This window comes from Lucilia cuprina, chromosome 3 (genome assembly GCF_022045245.1).
Source record: "Lucilia cuprina isolate Lc7/37 chromosome 3, ASM2204524v1, whole genome shotgun sequence".
NCBI lineage: Eukaryota > Metazoa > Arthropoda > Insecta > Diptera > Calliphoridae > Lucilia > Lucilia cuprina.
In genome coordinates, this window is record NC_060951.1 from 34,331,122 (window position 1) to 34,356,226 (window position 25,105).

Below are 25,105 nucleotides of genomic sequence, written 5' to 3' on the forward strand. Positions count from 1 at the left end.
ATCGGTATACTTTAAGGTGGGTATTGGACCAATATTTTTGTATGTTACAAACATCAGCACAAACGTATAATACCCTCCCCACTATAGTGGTGTAGGGTATAACAAATTTAATTTATACAAAAAATTATCACTTATATTATCATAAACATTGTCACTATCATTTTTTAAATGCACACTTATTTAATATTAACTTTAATTTAATAAAAAAATATAATCAATTCACGCACTTTATGACGCACATTTAAAAATTGAAAATTGATAACAAATTAAATTAAAATATTTCTTTTAAAATTATTATTTATTTTTGTTGTTGTTCATATTTCGTATAATAATGAATGACAACATAATGATATGTTTAGAATTGTTGCTATTTTTTTTTTTTTTATTAATTACTCTAATATCAGTCGTTGTTGTTTAATTTCAAGTTTCTGTTTCAGGTGATAATGGACTGAGAGTGTTTTAAGTTAGAATATTGTTGATAATTATGTTTAATTTCTAAAACTTTTTCATACATTTTCTAGTGTCGTTGGGCAACAAGTTTTTTTCTGTTCTTGGCATTGGTAATGAAAGTTTTTGCGAAAAAGTTATGTGCAAAGATATTTCTTGAAATGATAAGTTTTCACTGGATATAGGTCGACTTGATTGATACCGTATTATTGGAGAAACTTTTTCAAATTAACTACAAAAGCAAGCTTACTAAATAAAATTCTCTCTTTTTTTCAACAAAAACTCACTCCAGATAAACTTTTTTATCTAGAAATTAGAATACTAAAAGAATTTTTTCTATAGAATACTCTAAAAACTCTTTATTAAGAAATTTATGTAAAGAAACTTTTCTCTAGAGAAAACTTCCTTAAAAAAACTCTCTCCTTAGAAACCATTCTAAAAATAATAAACTCTATTGAAACTTTTTCAAAGATATCAATTTCTATAAACCTTCTTAAATAAAACTAAATAAAATTTTCTCTATAACAACCTATCTTAAGAAAACTCTCTCTATATAAAAAAATCCTCTCCAGATGAATATCTATCTGAATTTTTACTAAAGAAAATTATCTTTAAAAAAACTTTTCTAGAGAAAATTCTCTTTAGAGAAACTTTTCTAAAGAAAGATCTTCTCCCAATCTTTTAACTATTTTTTATTCATACAATTTTATATAAAAACTTGAAAACTTAAAAAAATATACCTCGATATCAACTCAACAACTTCCTGCGAATGTAGGGTGTCGAAAGCACTTCTTCCCACATTTATGACTTCTGTTGTTGTTGTTTTTTTTTTAATTTCTCATAAAATTAATTTTTGATTTGATTTCATTTGTGACCTTGGAGAAGAAAGCAAACGAAAGCTATTAGAAAAGACATTTTTTCATAATTTGAAAAGCACACACACATAAACATAAAGTCTATCTGTATTGAAAATTAAATAATGTGTTATCTATTTAAATTGTTTTTGTTTTTTGATATATATTTGATATTGTCTATTTTAATTATAAAAAAATATTTACATATGCACAAGAGAATCATGGAAGAAAGAGACTCGTGTCTTCTTATCAAAGAACTTAGTTTATAAACGTATAAAATAGTTTTGATATAAAATATTTTTAATAAACTTCACGTGATAGCAGCGGCAAAAGGACATTTTGATTTTGGATGTTTATTACTCATTCATAGAATGAAACTTTAAAGAAGAGAAATCCTTTTAAAGGAGCTACTTAAAAGAGTTAGTTAGTTAATTAGTTAGTTGGTTAATTAGTTAGTTAGTTAGTGAGTTAGTTAGTTAGTTAGTTAGTTAGTTAGTTAGTTAGTTAGTTAGTAAGTTAGTTAGTTAGTTAGTTAGTTAGTTAGTTAGTTATTTAGTTAGTTAGTTAGTTAGTTAGTTAGTTAGTTAGTTAGTTAGTTAGTAAGTTAGTTAGTTAGTTAGTTAGTTAGTTAGTTAGTTAGGTAGTTAGTTAGTTACTTAGTTAGTTAGTTAGTTAGTTAGTTAGTTAGTAAGTTAGTAAGTTAGTAAATTAGTTAGTTAGTTAGTTAGTTAGTTAGTTAGTTAGTTAGTTAGTTAGTTAGTTAGTTAGTAAGTTAGTTAGTTAGTTAGTTAGTTAGTAAGTTAGTTAGTTAATAAATTAGTTAGTTAGTTCGTTAGTTAGTTCGTCAATTTGCTAGTTAGAAAGTTAGTTAGTTAGTTAGTTATTTTGTTGTTAGTTATTTAGTTCACCAATCAGTTAGTTAGTTAGACTACTTTAGCTAACTACAGAAATATCTCTGTAGAAAAACATTTTAGTGTTTATTTATTATTATTAACTAATTGAAATTGTTTTTATGTTTTAGGTTAAATCCTCACATTTGACCAGCGTTTTATTTGGCTACTTCCAGTATGAGTTTTGAACATCAGTTAACATTCTATTGAATCCAATGCATCATAAAAATAATATTGTTTGCATAAATATAAAACTATTTGAATTGATAAAAATAAAAACATAAATATTGCAATTTCTGTTAATAACGATTGCCACACCATCTATATGTCAGTAAGCAAAGAAAGCAGCGCCATCTACATGTTAATATATATTCAAAATATACCAACCACCGTGTGCTAATGAACTTAGCGAAGACGACAACCAGCTACATATTATATACCGCCTGAAAATATATTAAACTTTTTATAAAATAAAGTACATTTATGTTTCACAGTTTTATATTCTAGTGCTTATAACTCGAAATCTAGCCAAGATATTTAGATGAAACTTTCTCATTGTATTAGCACGATATTGCACTATAATTTACAATAAAATTTTTCCCACTTAAGTGACAACTTTGGCTGTTAGAGTGATTTTAGTTTAACGCCCACTAACATCGGACCTAGGTGGGCGTGGCAAAATATTCTTATGTCATCTGATAGATAAATTTCTGCTCTATTTATATGTTAAATTTCATTAAAATCGGAGCATGAGAAATGAGTAAAAGCGCTTAAAACCAAATTTGTTCAATTACCACAATTTTGGTTGTTTTGCAAAATTGACTTTTTTTGTGAAGTACTAGGAGAACAAAATCGTGTAGTAGGTGAATTCTTGCACACACTTTTTTTCAAATCCTTATAACTTGAAAACCAAGGGAGATAGCGAGAAAAAACTTTCACCATATGATAGGCTGGGAATTCAGCTTTAAGATGGTAATAAAATTATCCGCCCACTGCCACGCCTACTTTGTCTTTTATAAGCTTTTGTAATTTAGACCTTAATATCTCGAAAATGGGTTAGTAATTCAAAAAAATTTTGATGCCATCCGAAAGAGCATATTCTGGACTAGCCATGTGCCAAATTTCACTGAATTCGGTTAGATATAAAATACGAAATTCTAATAAAGAAACAAATTGTTTTTGATCACATTAATTTGCTATAGTTCACAAACAGCTTTCTTTGAAAGCTTATAACTCGAAAACTATTGAAGATATTTTGACGAAACTTTCTCTATATGATTGGCAGTTAATTCAGCTTTAATATGCAATAAAAATTTTCCCACTTAAGTGACAACTTTGGCTGTTAGAGTGATTTAAGTTTAACGCCCACTAACATCGGACCTAGGTGGGCGTGGCAAAATATTTTTATGTCATCTGATAGATCGATTTCTGTGCAATTTATATGTTAAATTTCATTAAAATCGGAGCATGAGAAATGAGTAAAAGCGCTTAAAACCAAATTTGTTTAATTACCACAATTTTGGTTGTTTTGCAAAATTGACTTTTTTTGTGAAGTACTAGGAGAACAAAATCGTGTAGTAGGTGAATTCTTCTACACACTTTTTTTCAAATCCTTATAACTTGAAAACCAATGGAGATAGCGAGAAAAAACTTTCACCATATTATAGGCTGGGAATTCAGCTTTAAGCTGGTGATGAAATTTTCCGCCCACTGCCACGCCTACTTTGTCTTTTATTAGCTTTTGTAGTTTGGACCTTAATATCTCGAAAATGGGTAAGTGATTCCAAAAAATTTTTATGCCATCCGAAAGAGCATATTCTGGACTAGCCATGTGCCAAATTTCACTGAATTCGGTTAGATATAAAATACGAAATGCTAATAAAGAAACAAATTGTTTTTGATCACATTAATTTGCTATAGTTCACAAACAGCTTTCTTTGAAAGCTTATAACTCGAAAACTATTGAAGATATTTTGATGAAACTTTCTCTATACAATTGGCTGGGAATTCAGCTTTAAAATGGTAATGACTAAAACGGGCTCACTGCCACGCCTATTTTGTTTTTATAAGCTTTTGTAGTTTGGACCCTAATATCTCGGAAATGGCTGAATAATTCAATAAAATTTTGATGCCATCCGAAATTGGCTATAGTTTGCCAGCAACTAGTCTAGCATGTATTTGTTTCACTAGTTACTAGCATTAGTTAATAAAACATTTCTTAATTTTCTTTCTTTTTATACATAATAATTTTTATTTATATATTTTTTTGTAGCTTTTTTTAATTTTTGGGTTTTTTTTTTGTTGTTTTATTGTTGTTGTATAATTTGTAATAATGTTATTATTATTATTTCTTGTTGTGTTGTGATTTGAATATAAGACAATTACACATACAATACACATGTATAAATAAAAATGTATATATATTTTGAGTTTTAATTTTTATTGTTTGTTTATTTTATGATTTATTATTGTTGTTGTTATTATATTATAATATAAGCTATATAAATAATATTTGTTTAATATATTATAGTGCTTGTTTTTTTTTATTATGTTTTATTTTTGTTTGTTAAGACAAAATTTGTATACTTGCGCATAATTTTATTATGAACGACAAATTATAAATGTGTGTGTTTATTATGTTGTTGTTTGTGTTTTTTTTTTCTTTAATTTGGAAAAAATTTGTTTTACAAAATACATAAATAGCAAAAAGTTTTTATTTTATTTGAATCATTTTTATTTTTAGTAAATTATAAAAATCAAAGAGACTTTTTAAAGCCCTAATGTTTAGGGGAAATAGTAGCAGTTTAAGCGGATGTGATATTGAAACTTCTGAAGAAGTATTTTTTTTTAAGAAATTGTATGCTTTTTTTTGGGTTCAATCTGTAGGTGTTAGTTTTGATATAGAAATTTTGTTTTTGTTTGTTTAAGAAAAATTTGTTGTTGGTTCTGTTATATTTCCCCTAAACATTAAGCAAACTTTTACTCCCTTATTCACAAACCAAAAGTTTTATTTATAAACGGTTTATAAGTTAAATTTTGTATGGAAATTTTGTTTTATAAACCTTTTATAAAATAGATGTGTTGTTTGTGAATAAAGGGTTTAAAATGTTTTATTTTCATATTTCATTTCTTTGTTTTAAATACACAATACAATTTCAAAGATATATGAAACCATAGCCTAATGAAATTTGTTATTATTATTTTTTTAATTTACTTTTAAGCTTTACAAAAATGAAGCTATAAATTTATTTTTATACATTTATAAATATATATTTTTTAATTATTATTATTATTTTTATATTTGTTTTGTGTTTTGTTTTTTCTGTAGAAAAAAAGAAGATATGCTTTGATTTAACTAGTTTATTATTTAAATAATTTGTTTAACACTCTTTACTCTGTTATTATAGTTAATTACACATTTGTTTTGTTTTTGTTTGTTTTTTTTTAGAAAATCATTTTATTTAAAAAAATTCAGGTTTTTGTTTTAATAATTAAATTTAATTAATTTAATACAATATTTTTTGTAGATTATTTTAATTACAATTATAAAAAAAATTAATTAAATTGTTCCTTACGGCTTAAAAACTGAACAAAATTTTAAAATGAGTAAGAAGAGTGGGAAAAAAGTAAACTAAACTATAATAATAACTTTTTTAACAAAAAAAAATAGTTTTAATATAATTAATAATAATAAGAAGAAAATTTAAGAGTTAAAAACTGTTTTTTTAATTAATAATAAAATAATAGAGCAATATAAAAAGTAATAAACACGAAAGCTAAGCTTTTATACAATAAAGTTTTTTTAAATTTAAATTAAATTTAAATTTTACTTCTAACTTTTAAAATATAACATGATTAATTGTAAGTATTTAATATAAATATACAAAATTTAAAAAAAGTACAGTTTAAGGGTTAATTTTATACAAAAAATTGTTTGTGTGTTTTAGTTTTAATAAAAATACTAAAAAAATTACTAATTAAATAAGTTTGTTTCTAATGTGTATTCGAAAATATGGGGGAGTTTGTTTAAAAAAAAATTATACGGTCAATTTTATTAACAATTGCAGAAATTGTTAGAAAGTTAATAAAATTAATGGCATAATTTTGTTGTTGTTTTTGTTAAAATAAAGTTTTTGCCAAAATAAAGTTTTTTCTAAAAAAGCCAATGAAATTGTAACGAATTTAGTAAGAAAAACGCTTATGAAAAGGAAGTTCGTACTGGGAGTTTTAAACAGAAATACAATTTATTCGAGTTAATATATTCTTGCTTAATTTTGATATCGGAAAGTCGGTTTTGTGTTTGACACAAAAGTTTATTCGATAACGTAAGTGAAATGGTTGATCTTTTTTTCTCCACCAAAGAGAATTTCATAAACTTTAGAATGTTGAAAAACGATAATTTATAACTTTGAATAATCGGGGTTTGAAAAATCTGATCTTTTTTTCTCAAGTAAAGAGAATTTCATAAAATTTAGAATGTTGAAAAACAATGTTTTATTGTTATTTTGAAAAATAATGGAAATTTTGAAAAGTACTGAATGTTTACGAACAAAACTAAACATTTGCATTCTTTAATAACCAGAATTTGAAAATATATAAACTTTTTAAAGATCGAAATTTTGAAACCTAATAGAAAAGAGGACAATTTTTCAAAATAGTTCAAGCAAATTTGAAAAAATTTTAATCGAATCATAATATGACAGGCTGAGAATTCAGCCTCGAAATTTTTAAAAATAATAGAAAAGAGGACAATTTTGCAAAATAGTTCAAGTTCATTCTTTAATAACCGGAATTTTAAAATATATAAACTTTTTAAAGATCGAAATTTTAAAAACCAGTAAAAAAGAGGACAATTTTGCAAAATAGTTCAAGCAAATTTGAAAAATTAATGGCCCCTATTCTGTATTTCAAATTGAATCGAAATTTTCTCCGTTTGGCAACTTTGGTATTCTGCATTTCGATTCGTCTCTTCGCCCAATAAACAACAACAATCCTAAAGCATTGAAACGAAATGGAATTGCTTCTTCTTTTTCTTAAGATTCAATTCAGTTTTGTTGGAATACCTTTTTGCGGTCATTGCGTAACTGAATGCGTAAACGTAATCGAAATGCAGAATAAGAGTGAATATGTATTTTGAAAAACTAAAAATATTAAAGATTTTGATAAACACAAACACTTTACACCATTTCGTTACAATTTCAATACTCTTTGTTAAACGAAAAAAATAAAAATTTTAAATAACATTGAAATATTTCATTTTTGTTTTACAAAGAAAAACCTATTTTACTAATTTATACAATTCTAAGCAAAAGTAAAAAAAATAATAATTATTAATATTAAAAACAGAACAATATTCTATATATAAGGCTTCTTGCATTTTGTGTGTATCTGGGCATGTTTATATACTAAAATCCTACAAAAAAAGAAAAACTGTTTATTAACTATATGTTATAAGCAAAAGAGTTATTAGTCTTATGTTAAAGTTACAAGTTTCAAAAGAATATGTTTTTTAATTCTCTATAGAGAAAATTTGAAAAAAAGTAATGTGTTGATTTGTTTACAAATTATTTACAATAAAATCAAAGAGTTTATAATGTTAAACGACAACAAGTTTTGAGCGGTTTAAAGTTTCATTTTGTTCCAATAAAAAGTGTCATAAAAACTACACTTATTTCAACATTAATTAATAACAATATTTGTTTTTTTGTTTCTAAAACTTAAGTTTATAGCAAAAAGTTTAGTTTTAATTTTACATAAGATATTCTTCCTTTTAACCACAAGTTAAACCTTATCTTCGTTTTATAAAAAAAGAAAAACTTATATATAAAGTCGTTCTTATATATTTAAAGTTAACTTAAGCTTTTTCAAATTCGCGCCAAGTGCTTTCGCTTTCATTTAAATGTATGTGTGTAAGTATAAATAACACCAGTAAAAAGAACTTTTTTTTTAAATATTCATTAAAACTACTTAAAGATTTCAAAAATATGTTGCAAAAGAAAAGTGATGGCTTTATAAATAACTGTCACTTGAATACTATAACACTGCTATGTTTAAATTAAAACTCTTTTAAACTACCACCGCGTCTCAATTTCGCCAATCTTCTTAAACTGCCACCCATTGTGGTGGGAGTACCTAAACTTAAGTTCGGTGAACCGGTCAATGATGAGGCACCACCTCGCTCACGCATAACAAATGATCCTCGAAAGCGTACACGACTACGTCGTTCGGGAGTGGAGAGTGCTGAGGAGGGTGGTTGTAAATACATGGATGTTGATGGGTGTAGTTGGCTGGCTAGAGATGGTGGTGTGGCCTTACAGTGCCACACATACTCCCGAGATTATAACTTTTTCTCCCATATAACAATGTGGGCATCATTTGAATTGGCAATGAGTGGAGAAGAGGCTCCTGAACTGAGGGAGGATGAGGAGGAAGAGGATTTGTGGCCGGGTGAATTGGTATTATTGTACCAGACATGACGCCAGTAACCGCGTCCTCCCGTCAATGTGATAATAGTGCGTGGTCCATCGGCTTGTTGCTGCTGTTGTTGTTTGGCATTTTGCTTTTGTTTACGTTTAAGTGTAGCGGTAGCTGCCGCTGGAGGTGGTGTAGAAGAGGTGCATGCTGCTGCTCCTCCCGTTTGTTTATGCTGTTGCATTAGCTTGAAACCATCATCAGATTTGGGTGTACTATGATTGTGATGCAGTTCGGTCATTAGACCATTTTCTGAGATATTACCCAAATCACTGCCATTTCCTGAGGTTTTATGACTGGCACTAGAGCTATTGCGTGACACCGAACGTCCACCAAAGAAACGTATACCCATGCTTTCCTCACTGCCCGAGGAGGTATACAAACTGGAGGATTTTGAATCCACTGACCAATTAGATAAATCTAGAGAACGTGGTCGTGAGGCTTTCATTCTTAAACGTCTATCTAAGGTGGTCACACGTCCTGGTATGGCTGCTAATTCTGGATCAGATCTACGCATGCCTTCATACATCATATCCATGAGATTACCCTGGGTTCCTTCCTCCGCGTCATAATCTTCTTTAACAAAGATCAATTTGCCATAAAGACCATAGACATCACAATAACCATGTTCTGCATGGGACAGGGTACTAGTATTAGAGTTAAGACCTGATTGAAAGTAGCCTGCGGAACCCAAACCTCTAGGTAAAGTTTTAGACATACGGGCAGATTCAGAGGATAAATCTCTAAAACGTTTACGATGAAAAGCTGGTGAGTTGGCTAATGAAGCTCTTATTTTGGCAGAAAATGATTGATCTAAAGAGTTTTGTTTGTCCAATTTAGAACAGCGAGGTGATGAGGCATTGGAATCCGCACCATCGGCACTTAGTTCTCTTAGCATAAAGGCCGAAGGGGAAGCTGATCCTGAACCGGAATCATCTTTAGGCAAATCTCTTCTCAAAACCACTGTACTTTCATCCAAATCTGCTTCTGTTAACTTCTTGGGATCGGCATCTATTGCGGGTAATTGTAAATCATCACCCATACTAGGAATCACCACGGGTTCCACTGCAATATTCAAAGCTGGTGGTAAAGTTTGTGAATTATTTGAAGAGGAGGGTTTATACGAGGGGTACACTTTAGGCACCAGAGGTAATAGGAAAGTTATGGGTCCAAAATGAGCATGACAAGACATGCTAATGCCGCCACTTATAATGGGTACACCTTCTAGACGCGGCAAGGGTATGGTCACTGCTATGCCCACATTAGTGCCCACCCACAACAAACCTTTGCAGGCCATTAGGGCGGTCACATAAATGGCACTATTATTAACGGCCTGTTCCTTTTTGCCATCACTGCGCAAAACACTTGAAGCTATATTAATATCCTGCAAATGTTTGAAGGTCTCCGTATGATATAAACACAACATGGTTGAGTTCTTTAAGGAAATCCATAATCCAATACCAGAATGAGCCATTAGATTAACTTGCTGATTGGAGCCATGATGCACCTCAAAACTGCGTTGTATTTCACCATTTAAGGCGTTCAAAACGTACACGCGATTGGCACAAGCAGCATAGATATTCATGTTAATGGGTAAAATACTGGGTACCGGCAAGCCACTCTCTCCCAACTGCACAACCTGAGGATCTTTCAACATCCAAACGCCATCATAGGCACGACGATAGATCAAGATGGTAGCATTCGTAAGAGCCACATATATAGTATCAAAATGATAAAGGATCCTCGTTACGATGCCCGGCACACTACAACAATTTAATTGTTCTTCTTGTTCGGGATTTTTAGCAGAATATATCAATAACTTTTTGGCATCGGTGCCCATCCAAATGAGATCACCCAATAAGGAATTGTATTCTTCGCGTGTCTTACAATTATCTAGACCTTTGACAAATTCAATTGCTGTCACTTGTGTTTCGGCCAATTCAAATGTGCCAACATCTCGTAGATTGCCAGCCTGTTGGTGATGTTGTGAGTAAACGGTAAGTTGTGATGAGGAACCATTTGTGGTGCAAATCCACAGATAATTCTGTTGTTTATGGCGGCGTCGGGCATTGCCACTGATTTTGGAATCATTAGCGATGGTATAGTAACATCCACAGCGAACCTAGAAAAAGAGGAATACATGTTTTAAGGGGGCTTTAAGGTGAATTTTTAAACTAAATTGAAATTGATTAAATATTTTAAAATTATATAATTCTGAAAAAATATTGGGTTATTAACATCGTTTAGAAATTTTCAAATTTGTTTCATCTACTCACCTCCGTTTGATGCTGTGACTTATAAACCGGCATCGCTTTAACAAACAATGGCATCTTATTCGATTGCCTCTGCACCAGCTGCATCTGTTGCTGTTCATACGCCGGCGTACTTGTGGCACACGGCTCAGCCGATGTTGTCTCCCAAGCCGGTGAATTATTGATATCGAGTGCAAGTTGTGCTAAACGCAATTCTGTTATCCATTCCTTTTTAACATTGGGATTTGCTGTTTGGAATGTAAACGTCTCTTCTTTACCATTCTTATTACGGGCCACTAATTGCAAACAACATGAATCTACCCATGCCATTTCTTCGTTTTTTCTTTGTATAGAACTTTGTATGGAATTCATAAGATTACGGGTAACATTCGAGTTAAGTTCCTTGTAAGTTCCCTTAAGTGAACCAACAAGATCGTTAATACGTGAAACAACTTCGTAATCGTACATGAGTGTACTCATTTCGTTGCAGAGATTATCAGCACCATTGGTTAGAAGAGCAGCGGGTGAATTATCGAAGGCGGCATTTTGATAGGCTCCAGTCGAAGGCGAGGATGTGTTGGCAGGTAGTGTGTTGGTGGAGTAATTGTTGCATGAGCTACTGTTTGATTTAAGACTTCCGCCGCGATTGAGACCTGAAATGGGAAATTGGGAGAGGAATTAGAGAAATTATGACTCTAGATTGGTAAAATACTGAAGATAAGTCTCTGAAACAATTAAGATAAAAAGCTTATAAGTTTGTTAAAGAGACTCTCAGCTTTGCTGGGAAAGACTCATAAATTAGTCAAAGGACAGTCTAAAATCTCTTTACAAAATCATTGAAATCTAATCTAAATAAACTTCAGCTAATTTCTTGGAATTAATATATATGACTGGCAATTGTAAAACGTAACCTTATAAGGAACTACTGGCATCGATCATTTGAAACGATCATCTCAGCAGTATCCATACCTTATATAGATGTCTTTTTAAGTAAATGTTGGTATTCCGTATATTATTCGATAATCAGTAGAATTGATCGTTTCGATTTGTTTCGATCATAAGAGTATAATTTCTTCATAATCGTAAACACTTGACAGAGTATTAAATGTGAAAATGCTTTATATTTTGGAACGATCTTCGTCAATTTGGATTCCATAGGTAAGATGATTTCAAGATATGATATTTTACAATTTTCTAGGCGATCGTTATCACATATTAACTGAAAGTTGGTATTTGTGAACAAAGATATTTGCGATCTATTTATATTGCTTTAGGTTTTCAAATTTCTAAAAAAAATTTGTGATCGTTTGAAAACATAGAAAAATATTGACGTTTTTAATGCCAAATAAATGTAAAGGTGATCGTTTGATAACCCTCCTCTCTCTGTTAGATGACGGGTTGAACCTATTGTTTTGTTTTGACTCTTTTTTGAGAAAATTTTGTTTTGAGAAAATACCGAAGCTACGCGAGTTATAAGAGATCATTTGCATTGACTACAAAAACTTGATCATTTCCACTACAATAGGATCGTAGTTAAGAAAACAATGAATCATATTCTACCAAAGATTCTCAACAATAAGGAAGCCTAAGTTATTTTTCAAAAAATAACCTCCAGCATAAATGAATCTATGCTCTGATATGCCCTCAATCTAATGGCTAAAATTTTTAACAATTTTTGTTCAAACATTTTACAATTTCTCTTTAAAGTTGGCAACTCAATTAGTGTAACACAAAACCTTAAGGAAATAAAAACTTCTAACACAAATTAGAATTTTGAACTTTTCTAAGAATTCTCTAGAGATTTATTAACAAGTTTTTTTTTTGTTTTATGAGCAAAGTGTGTCTAACAATTACTTTCATTTTATATATATTGTGTCTACCTTTATATATTAATAATCAGTAAAACTTTGTTTAAAATAAAATTTCCGCATTAACGTTTATTATTTATTATTTTTTTAGTTAAACTTTTTGTTTTATTTGTGGTTGATTTTTTTTCGTATTTTGATCGTTATCGTTTTAGGAAGTTTTTTTTCTATTATTTTCATCTTCTTGTAGTCGTTTTTCTAAACAATAAATTATAAAAAAATGGGGAAAAAATTAAGAAAAATGTTAAAAAATTATATTATTAATAAACTGTTTGGCAGCTTTTGGTATTATTTGTAAAAAGCAAAAAAAAAAAACTACTTCATTATATAGGCCTGCTAAACAAAATGGATTGTTTATTTCATAAACAATCAAAACAAACCATAAAAATTCACTTTATTTATCTCTTTAGCAATTTATTACATCCGAAGCGGAAACCATACCCTTTTTCCCAACAATCTTGAGTTACCAACCATGGCAATCATTCAGTTAGACAAACAAACAAACCAACAACAACTACAAAAAATAACAATGATTTCGTTTTTCTTTTTTTTTTGTTTTATTTTTCCCATTTTCGAATTGTTCCCTAACTATCAAAAACAATAATAAAAATGTATTGAAATACAATAATTATGATTATTGGCAAATTGCATAAATCAACAAATTAACATGAAAAACTAACGTTTGTTCATTTTATTTTCAAAATAAATTTTTGACATGACAAAAAGGAAAAGAAAGAAAATTCAAATGGAAACGCGCTTTACAAAAAAAGTAAAGGTTACAATTTTCTTTTTTTAAATCAAGACAAAAAAAAGAAACAAACATACAGTGACCACTTTAATAAATGTTTATAAACTTGTAGTTGCTTTATGTCTGTCTTGAAATTTCCAACGGCAAGATATCGGTAAAAAAAAAGTTAATTTTAAACTAAAACGTAACCAAAACCATAAACTGACATTTGATGCCAATTGTCTACATTCAATAACAAGACCATTTTTTTCCTTTTTATTTCAATTGTATCTTTTTAGCCTGTTAAACTAAATCATAGTGTTTTATTAGTAACATATTTTTTTGCTATTAAAGTTTTTGGTCTTTTGATTTTGTTCGCCCCCCATTTTCAGTGTTTTTTTTCGTTTCTTTGCAGCAAAAACTTGTTGAGAAAAACGCAATGGTTTTTTTCATTGTATGTACTTTGTTTTTTGCTTGTAAATAAAGTTTTAAAAATCATCATAACATGAAGATATTGAAAGACTGTTATTATTTTAAATGCGCTAAGAAGAAAAACAAAAAAAAAAAAGCTCCCACCACTCAATCACCGGTTATAAGAGTTATGACTATTATTTGTTAGTTTTTCGCTTAATTAACCCTTAAACGTAGGTAGGGGTTTATTTTGAAAACTTGTCAGTTATGAACTGATCCCATTTTTGCTTTTTTTTAAAGATTGGGTTTATTTAATTTTTTTGACATTTCAATATTAATTTTCAAAAAGGCGAAGTGATCATTAAATTATCTTGTAATATCATTAAACAGTCATGATCGCCATCGTATTAATTACCAAACATGAGTAAATCATCACTATTAAGAGTCAAAACAAAGTGATTGTTAGTATTTAAAATGCAAAGAATTTATTGGTGTAATATTAGTGATTGACACTGTTTCTAAGTAGAATTCTGATGGTTGATCGCCATCAGATTCATTACCAAACACGAATCGATTTGATTGTTAAATGATCTTTGAATATCCGTAAAAAGTGTTGATCGTTATTTGTCAACTGATCGAGAAATGTAATTTAATTGCAATAAAATTATCAACAAAAACAAAGTGATTTTCAACTGATCTTTAATATTAGCTTTTAAGAAGAAACAAATTTAATATGAAATGATCTTGCAATAGGAGTGAAATTGCTGATCTCTAACTGATCTACAATTTAATAGAATTCTCAAAACGAAGTAATCTCTAAATGATCTTTTAATAAGCAAAGATCCAAAGTAAATTAACGATCTTTAAATAATGTTGATAGCCAACTGATGTAAGAATATATGTCCGAAATAATGACAATGATCTTGGGTATTAAAAGTGTATTGATCGTTTATTGCCAACTGTTTGACAAATATATTTCAATCCCAAGTAAATCTTCAACATTAAGCGTTAAAACTAAATGATTTTTAACTGATCTCGTAGTTTTCAAAAAAAAAAAAAAAAAAAAAAAAAAAAAACTGAAACAAATTGATTATTAAACGATCTTGCAATAGGAGTGAAGTTTCCTTACACAATTCATACACAATATTTATAACGAACAATATTAGTAAAGAACTTTAATGAGTAAATCATCACTATTAAGAGTAAAAACAAAGTGATTTGTAACTGATCTTGTTATATTAGTTTTCAAAATGCAAAGAATTTATTGTTTATTGATAAGTGATTGTTGATCGTTATCTGATCTTACAATGACACTGTTTCTAAGTAGAATTTCGATGGTCGAATACTTTATTAACAAGATTTCAGAAGTTTTCTAAAGTAACCCGTGAAAGGTTTGAACTTATTTCATCAAATCAAATCTTTATTCTAATCAAATAAATAATTTATTGTTTATTGATCTTTTTTTTCGCTTTTTGATCTAACAATTACAATGTTTCTAAATAGAACTACTATGGTCAAATACTTGATTAAGTTTTTTGGCGTAAACCGTGAAGGGGTTTGAATTTACTTAATCTAATAACAAACTAACTTTACTGGCGAAGTTAAGCCTTCGATCAGTATAAAAATGAATTTTCACTTTGTAAAATCTACAGTTTCTGGAGGGAATGAAAAAAATCATGATTGAAATGAAGAATGAAGTCCAAACGATCATATGGTTGTTTTGAATCCTGAGATCGTTTTAGAAAAAGTTAACATTTCAACGAATGAAAAAAGTAATGCAGGGATCAATTATTAAAGAAAAATCTCTTTCAAGGGTTAAAATCTCTACTGCACATGCGCGCATGTACTGCATTTTCATTATACACAAATGAAAATACGCAAGTTATTTATTATAGTATTTTTTCTTAAAAATTTGTTTGTTTCTTTTAAATGGTTTTTTTATTAAATGATTTCTGTTATGCTTGAAAGGAGTAAAATAGCGTTATTACTATTTATATCTTTTCTACACATATATTAATAATAATGGTGAGTATTTTCGTATTTTACGCTTTATTTGTTTGTGAGGACGCAAATATTATGATGGGCCCCCATCATAAAGTAAAAAAAATAATAAAAAAAAACTAAGCTGGGGGTATTTAACGGCACGCAATTCATTAGTCAAGACCGAAAACAAAAACTAATGCTAGGAAATTTTCTAATATTTAAGTTTCACTCTCGTTTTCAAGTCATTGACATGTTAAGGAGGAGTTTTCAAACTATTTAAAGGTTTTTGAACGATCATGGCATCTTTGTTACTTGCGTTTTGATTCATGCTGCTATTTATGAATAGACAAGAAAATAGATGGAGTTTTTTCTTTCAGTTTTCTGCCAAGTAATTGTTTTCATTTTCATTATAATTATAATTTTAAAGTAAAAGTTAAGTTTTAAGTTAAAAATGTTGACATGTACAGTGCAATTGTCATGAAGTTATAGTTTGAGTGAGTGAATGAAAGTTTGATTTATATTTTCTTAAGGATAAGGATTTCTCACTTACCAGCAGTTAATATTCTCGATAAGGTAGCGGAAGTACTATTATCTACAATTTCCACATCCGTTACTGGATACATCCATTTAAATGTCAACTTTTCGGTGGCGCCAAAATCATGTGACTGTTTGGGTGCCACCGAAACACAAATGACCTTATCGTTCAACAACAGCAAACGACGTTGTTTGGATTTGACTATAAAACCAGCCTGATTAAATTCCATATGTGTTACATTATCCTCACGCAGTAGATAACGTGGCCGATTACCTTCGGTTGTAGTTAGAGAACGTGTATTGAATGTACCACTTATATGTCCTAACATCTCTTTGAAACCTTGATATTGTTCTGCCTCACGCTTACGTTCATTTAGCATTTCAGCCAATAGTTCTAGTTGTGTTAAAGCCAATTGTAACGACATGCGATCATGATGTCCCTGGGGTGTATACTTGAGTAAGTCTTGGAGAAAGAGTATAAATTGAGGAAAACGTTGAACGGGCTTAACCATTAAGCCAAAGAAACTTAAACGATCGTGAGCACTTATTTGTTTAACTTTGAAGAAATCCGCCAATGCTGATTTGCGTTTTTCTTCCATTTTAGCTAATTCCATGGCAGCTGAGAAATTATTTATGAAACCTGAATAGATTTCTAAAATACGTGGCTTACTGAAGGCGCTCACAAAACAATCACCCAATTTTTCATCACGATCCCAATTGCGTACACACTCAGCGAGAGCGATGCGAAACAATTGATGAGATTGGAGAATTTCTGGCAGGCGATGGAAGAGTGTACTTATTTTGGTAGCACTCAACACGGGTGGACTACTATCTTCAAGAGGTTTTTTGTAATCCTAAAGAAAATAGAGAGAGAAAAAATAGAAATTGTTTGTTTTAGAGTTTTGTAGGTTATAAAGTAAAAAGTAATAATACTTTTTTCATGTTTGGATAGCAGAAAAAAAGAGGCAAAATTTGTTTTTAAATGGAATAAAGTACCTCTTAGGTTTCAAAGCACCAAATTAATTTTCCGCTACACTACAGACGAAAATATACACTATATTGTAAACTCAAGTATAGACTAGACTATTGACCATAGTATAGAATAGACTATAGACTAGAATATAGACTAAACAATAGACTAGAATATAGACTAGACAATGAACTAGTCATTAGACTATAATATAGACTACACAATAAACAACACAACTACAATATAGACTAGACTATAGACTGGACTATATACTAGACTATAGACTAGACTATATACAATACTATAAACTAGACTATCGATTAGACTATGTCCTAGACTATAAATTATACTATAGACTAGACCATAGACTAGTTTTTACACTAGACCATATACTAGAACCTAAACTAGACCATAGACTAGACTATCTAGACTATAGACTAGACTATAGATACGACTAAAGACTAGACTATAGACTAGACTAAAGACTAGACTAAAGACTAGACTAAAGACTAGATTATAGACAAGACGATAGACTAGACTATAGACTAGACTATAGACTAGACTATAGACTAGACTATAGACTAGACTATAGACTAGACTATAGACTAGACTATAGACTAGACTATAGACTAGACTATAGACTAGACTATAGACTAGACTATAGACTAGACTATAGACTAGACTATAGACTAGACTATAGACTAGACTATAGACAAGACGATAGACTAGACTATAGACTAGACTATAGACTAGACTATAGACAAGACTATAGACTAGACTACAGAGTAGACTATAGACTAGACTATAGACTAATGAAATGAAAACTTTAGACTATACTCTGGTCTATAGTCTAGCCCATAGCCTAGTCTATAGTTTGGGCTATAGACTAAACTATAGTCTTGGTTATGGACTAGAATTTAGACTAGACTACAGACTAGTTAATAGACTATAGACAAGACTATACACCATCAACTAGAGTTTAGACTAGACTATAAACTAGAATATAGACTAGACTATAAACTAGAATATAGACTAGACTATAAACTAGAATATAGACTAGACTATAGACTAGACTATAGACTACACTATAGACTAGACCATAGACTAGACCATAGACTAGACTATAGACTTGACTATAGACTCGACTATAGACTAAACTATAAAGTAGACAATTTTGTGTTCTACTTATCAAAGCTTATAAGTTAGAACAAATACCAAAAACTTCGTAGGATATTATATTTTCTATTTGTTTTATTCATTCACTTTAAAATGATAAACTGACATTCACTTAAAACTGATAGAATTTAATTTTGCCTCTTTTTTCTCAATTTGAAACTAAAAAATATTTTTAAAATTCTGTACAATTTTATTTACTTTAATTTTGCAACTATTTTTTTTATTTTTGGGGAGGATGTTTGTTAGTATTAAATGATGATTAAAATGTTAATTTAAATTATTAATTGTTTAATTATTTTCAATTTGTTTTTTTTATTGTATTTATTTTAATAACGTGACGTAGTAAGTAGTAGTAGAGAGAGAGAGAGGGGGATGGAATTATATTTATATAAAATTTGGATGGATGGCATGTAAAGAAATAAAATTTATAATAAAAATGTATTAATATGAAGTATGAATATATATAAGGGGGTAGAATAAAAAAGTTTTTATGAATATTTGTGAAAACATGCAAAAAATTGAAATAAGGAGAAAATTTTAAATAAAGTTTTTTTAAGAAAATTGTTTTTTTTATTTTTAATAAAAAAGCTTTTTTTTGAAAAATTTTTTCTGAAAGAAAAAAATATTTTTTGAGTAAAAAAATTATGTTGGGAAGAGAAATATATACAATTTTTATACTTTAAACAATTCAGAAATTTATTATTTGATGGCGGGTGTAGAAACAATAGAAAGGCTCAAGATATTGAAAAAAGTACAAATAAGCACTAATAGAAAAATAAACAATTTATTATCCATTTTATTGCATCAAAATAATTTTAAATTCAAGAAAATTAAATGAATTTTTTAATGTGTTTTTTCACACATTCGAGATATTTAAAAAAAATGTTTTTAAAACATGCAAAATAATTTAATTAATGGAAGACTTAAAAATAAGAAGTAAAAACGAAAGTGCAAATGATTTAAAGAAAATTAATGAACACTAAAATGCAAAATACTAAAAGAAAACAAAAACTACTTTAATTAAAACAAATAAAATATAAAATTTGCATACATGAAGACGAATTCGAAGGAAAAACAAATACACACAAAGATAAATTTCACTTTACATAAACTTACATTGACTAGACGTTGTAGAGTTGCCACATATGAATTTTCACTATGAACAATGGCAGCCACAATATGGCGACGCTTAAGCTGTTGCTGTGAAAGACCAGGTGGCGCTGGTGGTAACATGGGCTGGACCAAACGATTGTGAGCCGAACGGGCAGTACCGTTGGCACGACTACCCGGTGGTATCATTAAATCCAAATCGAATCTAGAAGTCGATGCGGTTAATGATGAAATATCATCATCTTCATTCTAATAATTTTAAATAAAAAAAGAAACGAAAAATAAAAGTTAATAATATTTTAACAGGATGTGTTGCCAAACATAGACAGGATATTAAAGATTATGTTAATTTACGTATTTTATTGTACTTACTTCTGGTACCCCAGGCATTTTACAGGCAGATTTTGATGAATTCGCTGAATTTGTTAATTTTTGTGGCGATGCCTGTGTGCCATCACACACAGAATCTGGTAAATCTATACTCGATGAATTCGATTGTCTGCCATCACGACCGCCCACATCGTATTGATGTGATGAACCGCGTCGTATAGAAAACCAGCGAGACAATCTACCACCAGGCGTTTCACCCGGTGTTGTGATGTCTTCTCGCGGCGGTTGATGGGCTGTGGGCATTGTGGTGGCACAAGTTGTACTGGCTCGGCGTGTTAATGTACCACTACCTCCACCACCACCACTACTGCTTGTACTTGAATTACTGCTTGTATCAGCAGCTGAATTGTTGGCATTCGACGAACGCCATTTGTCAAAGGACAAGTGTTGTTTGGCCCGATTGAAAGTGGAACGCAATTGTGAATTGCGTTGATTTGTGGCACTCAGAGATGACGTCACGCTGCCGTTTAAATCCTCCTCGTTGGCCAACTCTTCGTCTTCCGAAGAGCTGTTAGGTGGTAAAGGTGATTTTGTTTGAAAATCTATTTGTGCGGAGTCCGATAAATGTTCGACAACCGCTATGTTATTGGGCGAACCCGCCGAACCGTCAGTGGCGCCACCAACGGCAGTCGATCCGCCGTTGGCGTTAAAACTACCGCCAGCTATTGTGCTGCCGGTTACAGCAGCCCCCTGTAGTAGAGGTTGCTGTTGATGATGTTGCTGCTGTTGTTGTTGTTGTAGTGCTGCCGCTTCGTTACAGCGGCCTAAGACACTGCCGGTAAACGCTGAATGTTGTTGATGATGTTGACTGTGCTGCTGATGATGTTGGTGATGATGTTGTAGATTTGTTATCGGTTGTATAATCAGTGGCTGGAGATTATGACGTGCTGTGGCTAAGGTGTCAGGACGTCTTAGATTTGTGAGATTATGTAATTGTGCTGTTGTTGTCGTTATGTTGCCGTTTTTAGCGCTTTGAGCGCTGCCTAGATTCGTTAGATTCTGACTGGCGTTATTGTTGTGATGTGTGGTCGTCGTGGGTAGGGGATCTTCCCAAGAACCGGAATTTAATTTCGATTCATCTGTAAAGTTGTAAAGAAAAAAAAATTATTAGAATTTTTGCTGAACTTTTTATATACCAATTTTATTATTGGTTAACACGCTGTTCTAATCAAAGCTGTTTTCGTTAAAAAGCTTTATTTATAGTTAAAAATATGTTGTCGTTAAAGTTTCTGGCTTTTAACGATTATAAATAAAGCTTTTATTTAGTAAAATGTTTTCAGATTTTAAATGCTTTTTTTTTGTTACAAAGATTTTTCTGATAAAGCTCTTTTTGTTTAAAATATTTTGAAGTAAAAGCTTTTTCTGATTAAAATGTTTCTTTCATCTAGAAAATTATTTTTGATTAAAAAGTTTTTTAGCTAAAGCTTTTTTGGTAAAAGCTAATTTTCATGAATTATGCTTTTTTGTGGGGAAGAAAGCTTAGTTATGGTAAAACAGCTTACAAAATAGTTTTTAATAGTTTTTCTAGGGAAAAACTTTCTTTTTTAGTTTAACAAGTTTCTCTATACCTTTGTTAAGAATAAGTTTTTAAATATACAGCTTTTCATGTCAAAATCTATGTTTGTAAATAACATTCAGGGTTAATTTGATAAGAATTTCCCTAATATGACAAACCACCTTAAAAAAGTTTCTAAAACTTTGATTAGCCACAAAATAAAGAAATTGTTGTCAAAATTTCGCAACCAACCATTAATCAATTTCTTTCAATTTGAAGTTTTTCTTTTTGGGTAAAATAACTTTATGTCATATTTGCACATATTGTTTGTCAATTATTTGAAAAGTAACATGTTCTTGACGATAACCAAAAAAACACAAACTTTCTTAATTTAGTTCTAGGCACGTGTAACAACTAAATACAAAGAGAGTACTTATTAAATTGAATTAAGTTTTTTGACCTCTACACCCCACTCAAAAGAAAATCTAAATGGCTTTTACTTTCAAAATCTTGAAGCACGATTAGCTTAACTTATTTCATATAACAAAAAAGCTTTTACAAAAACAAATGGCTGACACTAGCAAAGATAATTCTATTAAAGCTTTAAATAAAATAAGAAAATTTTGTTAATGTGAACACAGTTTTCCAACTTAAACCACTGAATCATCATCATTTATGTACAAACGTACGTATCTATGACTTAAAAATTATTTTGATTTAGTTTCGCTGCACGTTTATTTAATGAGTGGGTGTTTTTCAATTCACTTTTTTTTTCCTTTTTTTAGCTACAATTTCCTTTGTCAAGAACTTTTATTTATTAAAACACAAGTAATAGAAATAGAACCTCCAACAAATGGCAAATACAAAAAAAATTACAAGTTTTACTTTTTCCTAAGAAAGATTAGTGGGCAAAAAGCTAAAAACATAAATAAATAAATGTTTTTTTGTATAAGACTTTTTCTTACTTTATAAAAAACTTTTTGAAGATGAAAAAAAGCTAGAGGAGATAAGTACAAGAATATGGTTTGTATGTTTATGGATTTTTAATGTTGCTTTTAATGTATGGAATTTGTTTTGTCCACTCATTCATACGTTCGTTGCTGTTGATAAGCTTACTTGTATATTTCTTGTTTATATGTATTTTTTTTCGCACATTAAAAAGGGTCAGTGTTTTGAGATGAACTATTAGGGAAAATAAAACTGCTCATCGGTATCGGTCATAAAAAAACACTTTGGCATAAAATAAAAAGAAATACAAAACTATCTCACACTATATTAAACAGAAAGTCATAAAACAAAAACTATGAGGGATAAGGAAGTAATAGCGACAACATGTTGATTATAAATATAATTTTTTACATAAATAAAGAAAAAAAAAAGAGAGTTGCCAAAGGCCTAAAAATATTATAGACTAGAAGGTTTCAGAAAAGTTTAACTTTTTTAAGAAAGCTTTTGTATCAAACTTATTGTTTTAAGTTTTTGTGGTGTAAAATGAAACTAAAAAAAACATGTAAAACAGATTTATATGAGAAAGCTCCTTTGTAAATACATATTTCGCTTTTCTTTAAGTTTTATATGAAAAAGCTTTATTTTTTTGTGAAATTATAGAGAAAAAACTATTTTTTTAATGTTTTTATGGTAAAAAGCTTTTATCAAGGAAAGCTTTCCTGTGAAAGTGTTTTTAGAAAAAGTTTTAATTTAGAAATAATTTTTAAAATATTGACTTTTTGCGAAAAACAAAATTTTTGAGACAAAAGTTTTACTATAAAAAGCAATTTTAAAACAATGATTTTTAGTTTTTTTCTGTAGAAGCTTTAAACATTTTAATATAAAAGGCCTTTGTCAAAAAGATTTCCTGTTAAATTTTTTAATAGTTTGTAAAATGCCTTTTTTTAAAAGGATTTTCTGTTAAAAGCTTTTGGCTAAAAAGATGTCTTAAGAATATAATTTTCTGTTTAAAGCTTTGTTAAGAAAAGGATTTTCTGATAAACGCTTGTTTAAGAAAACGTTGTTTTTTATTCTTTTAAAAAGAAGAATTTGTGTAAAAGCTTATTTCCAAAAAAGTTTTTTTTTTTTTTTTTTTTGAGAAAAACTTTTTTAAGCAATTTCTTTTTTGTGAATTGCTTTTATAAAATAAAGTTTACTTTAAAACTCTTAAGTATTTGTTTTTTTCTTTTTTGTAAAAAGCTCTCATAGAAAAAAGTGTTTCTATGAAAAGCTTTTTTGAGAAAATGTTTTTAGAAAAAATCTGAAAACTAATGGGAAAATTTTGTAGCTTTTTACAGTTCTTTAATGAAAGCTCTTTGTAAAAGCGTTCTTGAAAAAGCTGTTTAAAAAAAGATTTTTTTAAATGATATCATTTTGAAATTATTTTTTTAAATGTTTTGTTAAAGTAAATGTTTTAGCGAAATACCTGTTTTGAGAATTAATCTATTCAATTTTTTTTTCTGGAAGTAGTTTCGTATTATTTGTCGTTAGCGCCAACAGTTGGTTTTGTGTTTTTTGTAATTTTTTGTTCAACTTAACACACTCTTCAAATAATAAAATCCCTGCTGTTAAGAAGGATACTTATTGTGGATATAACAAGCACACATGGTGTTTTTTTATAAACTTTCATTTATATATATTTTTTCTGCTTTCTATATACAAAAACAAAGTTTTTCTACACAATTTCAAGCATATGTTAGCATACATACTTAAAATAGTAAATAAACATCTAATTTCAATTCGAGGACCACAAAACAGACAGAGGATTTGACTCATTCAGCCATTTCAAGAATTCATTACAAACGAATAACAAACACATTCATATGCATGTACATGTGAACGTATGTTAAAATTTCTATTGACTGTGACTTGTGTTCAACATTTGAATACACAAACATTAATAATAACAAATAAAAGGAAAATCAAGAAAAATAGCACAAGTCTATAATTATTAACATCAATATAAACATCATCAACAATGTTGTTGTCAATATCAAGTATAATATCATTATCATCTTCGCCACTAGCTCTACCATTAACATTAAATCAAATTCATATTACAACTACTCATACACATTCAATTTAAGGAAAATATAAAAAAACAAAAAAGTACTAAAATCGATGACAATCTAGGAAAGTAAATATCAACTATAAAAGCAATAACAATATATAAATAAATATATATACAAATAAAATAAAAATCTTTATCAAATATCGCCAATAGACAAAGTCAACTAAAATACAAATACGAATACGACAAACTGACTCTATTTATTTAGTTTTTTTTAGTTTCTGTTGACATTAAAACGCGTTTTATTGGCCCAACATGAAATCGACAAAATACATTAAATAGAAATAAAAAAACTATAATATACAAAACTAGATGAAATCTTACAAAAATATTCAATACACAGGAACAAATCGATTAATCATTTCAACAGTTTGATGTACTGTTTAATGTATGGAAACCAATAATACCCACACATTTAACAAAGAGACACACATACACAGATTTCCCTAAAAAATCATGGTATTATGGATAA

At 29.3% G+C, this 25,105-nt stretch overlaps 1 protein-coding gene and 1 long non-coding RNA gene across 2 annotated transcripts in view; one reads left to right on the top strand and one right to left on the bottom strand.

The window, feature by feature from the left end:
* Positions 1–2,806, top strand: part of LOC124418851 — a 28,325-nt gene extending 25,519 nt beyond the window's left edge. The window contains exon 2 of the long non-coding RNA XR_006940260.1: positions 2,323–2,806. This is a non-coding gene — a long non-coding RNA (uncharacterized LOC124418851). The remainder of the gene's footprint in view (positions 1–2,322) is intronic.
* A 4,455-nt stretch (positions 2,807–7,261) lies between these two features.
* The window catches only part of LOC111681939 (rho guanine nucleotide exchange factor 10), a 274,085-nt gene continuing 256,241 nt past the window's right edge, over positions 7,262–25,105 (bottom strand). Inside the window, exons 2-6 of the mRNA XM_046945748.1 lie at positions 20,063–21,159; positions 19,697–19,939; positions 16,451–17,288; positions 10,939–11,567; positions 7,262–10,784 (exon numbers count right to left, since the gene is read on the bottom strand). Coding sequence (XP_046801704.1) covers positions 8,529–10,784; positions 10,939–11,567; positions 16,451–17,288; positions 19,697–19,939; positions 20,063–21,159 — 5,063 coding nt within the window. The 3' untranslated portion in view covers positions 7,262–8,528. The remainder of the gene's footprint in view (positions 10,785–10,938; positions 11,568–16,450; positions 17,289–19,696; positions 19,940–20,062; positions 21,160–25,105) is intronic.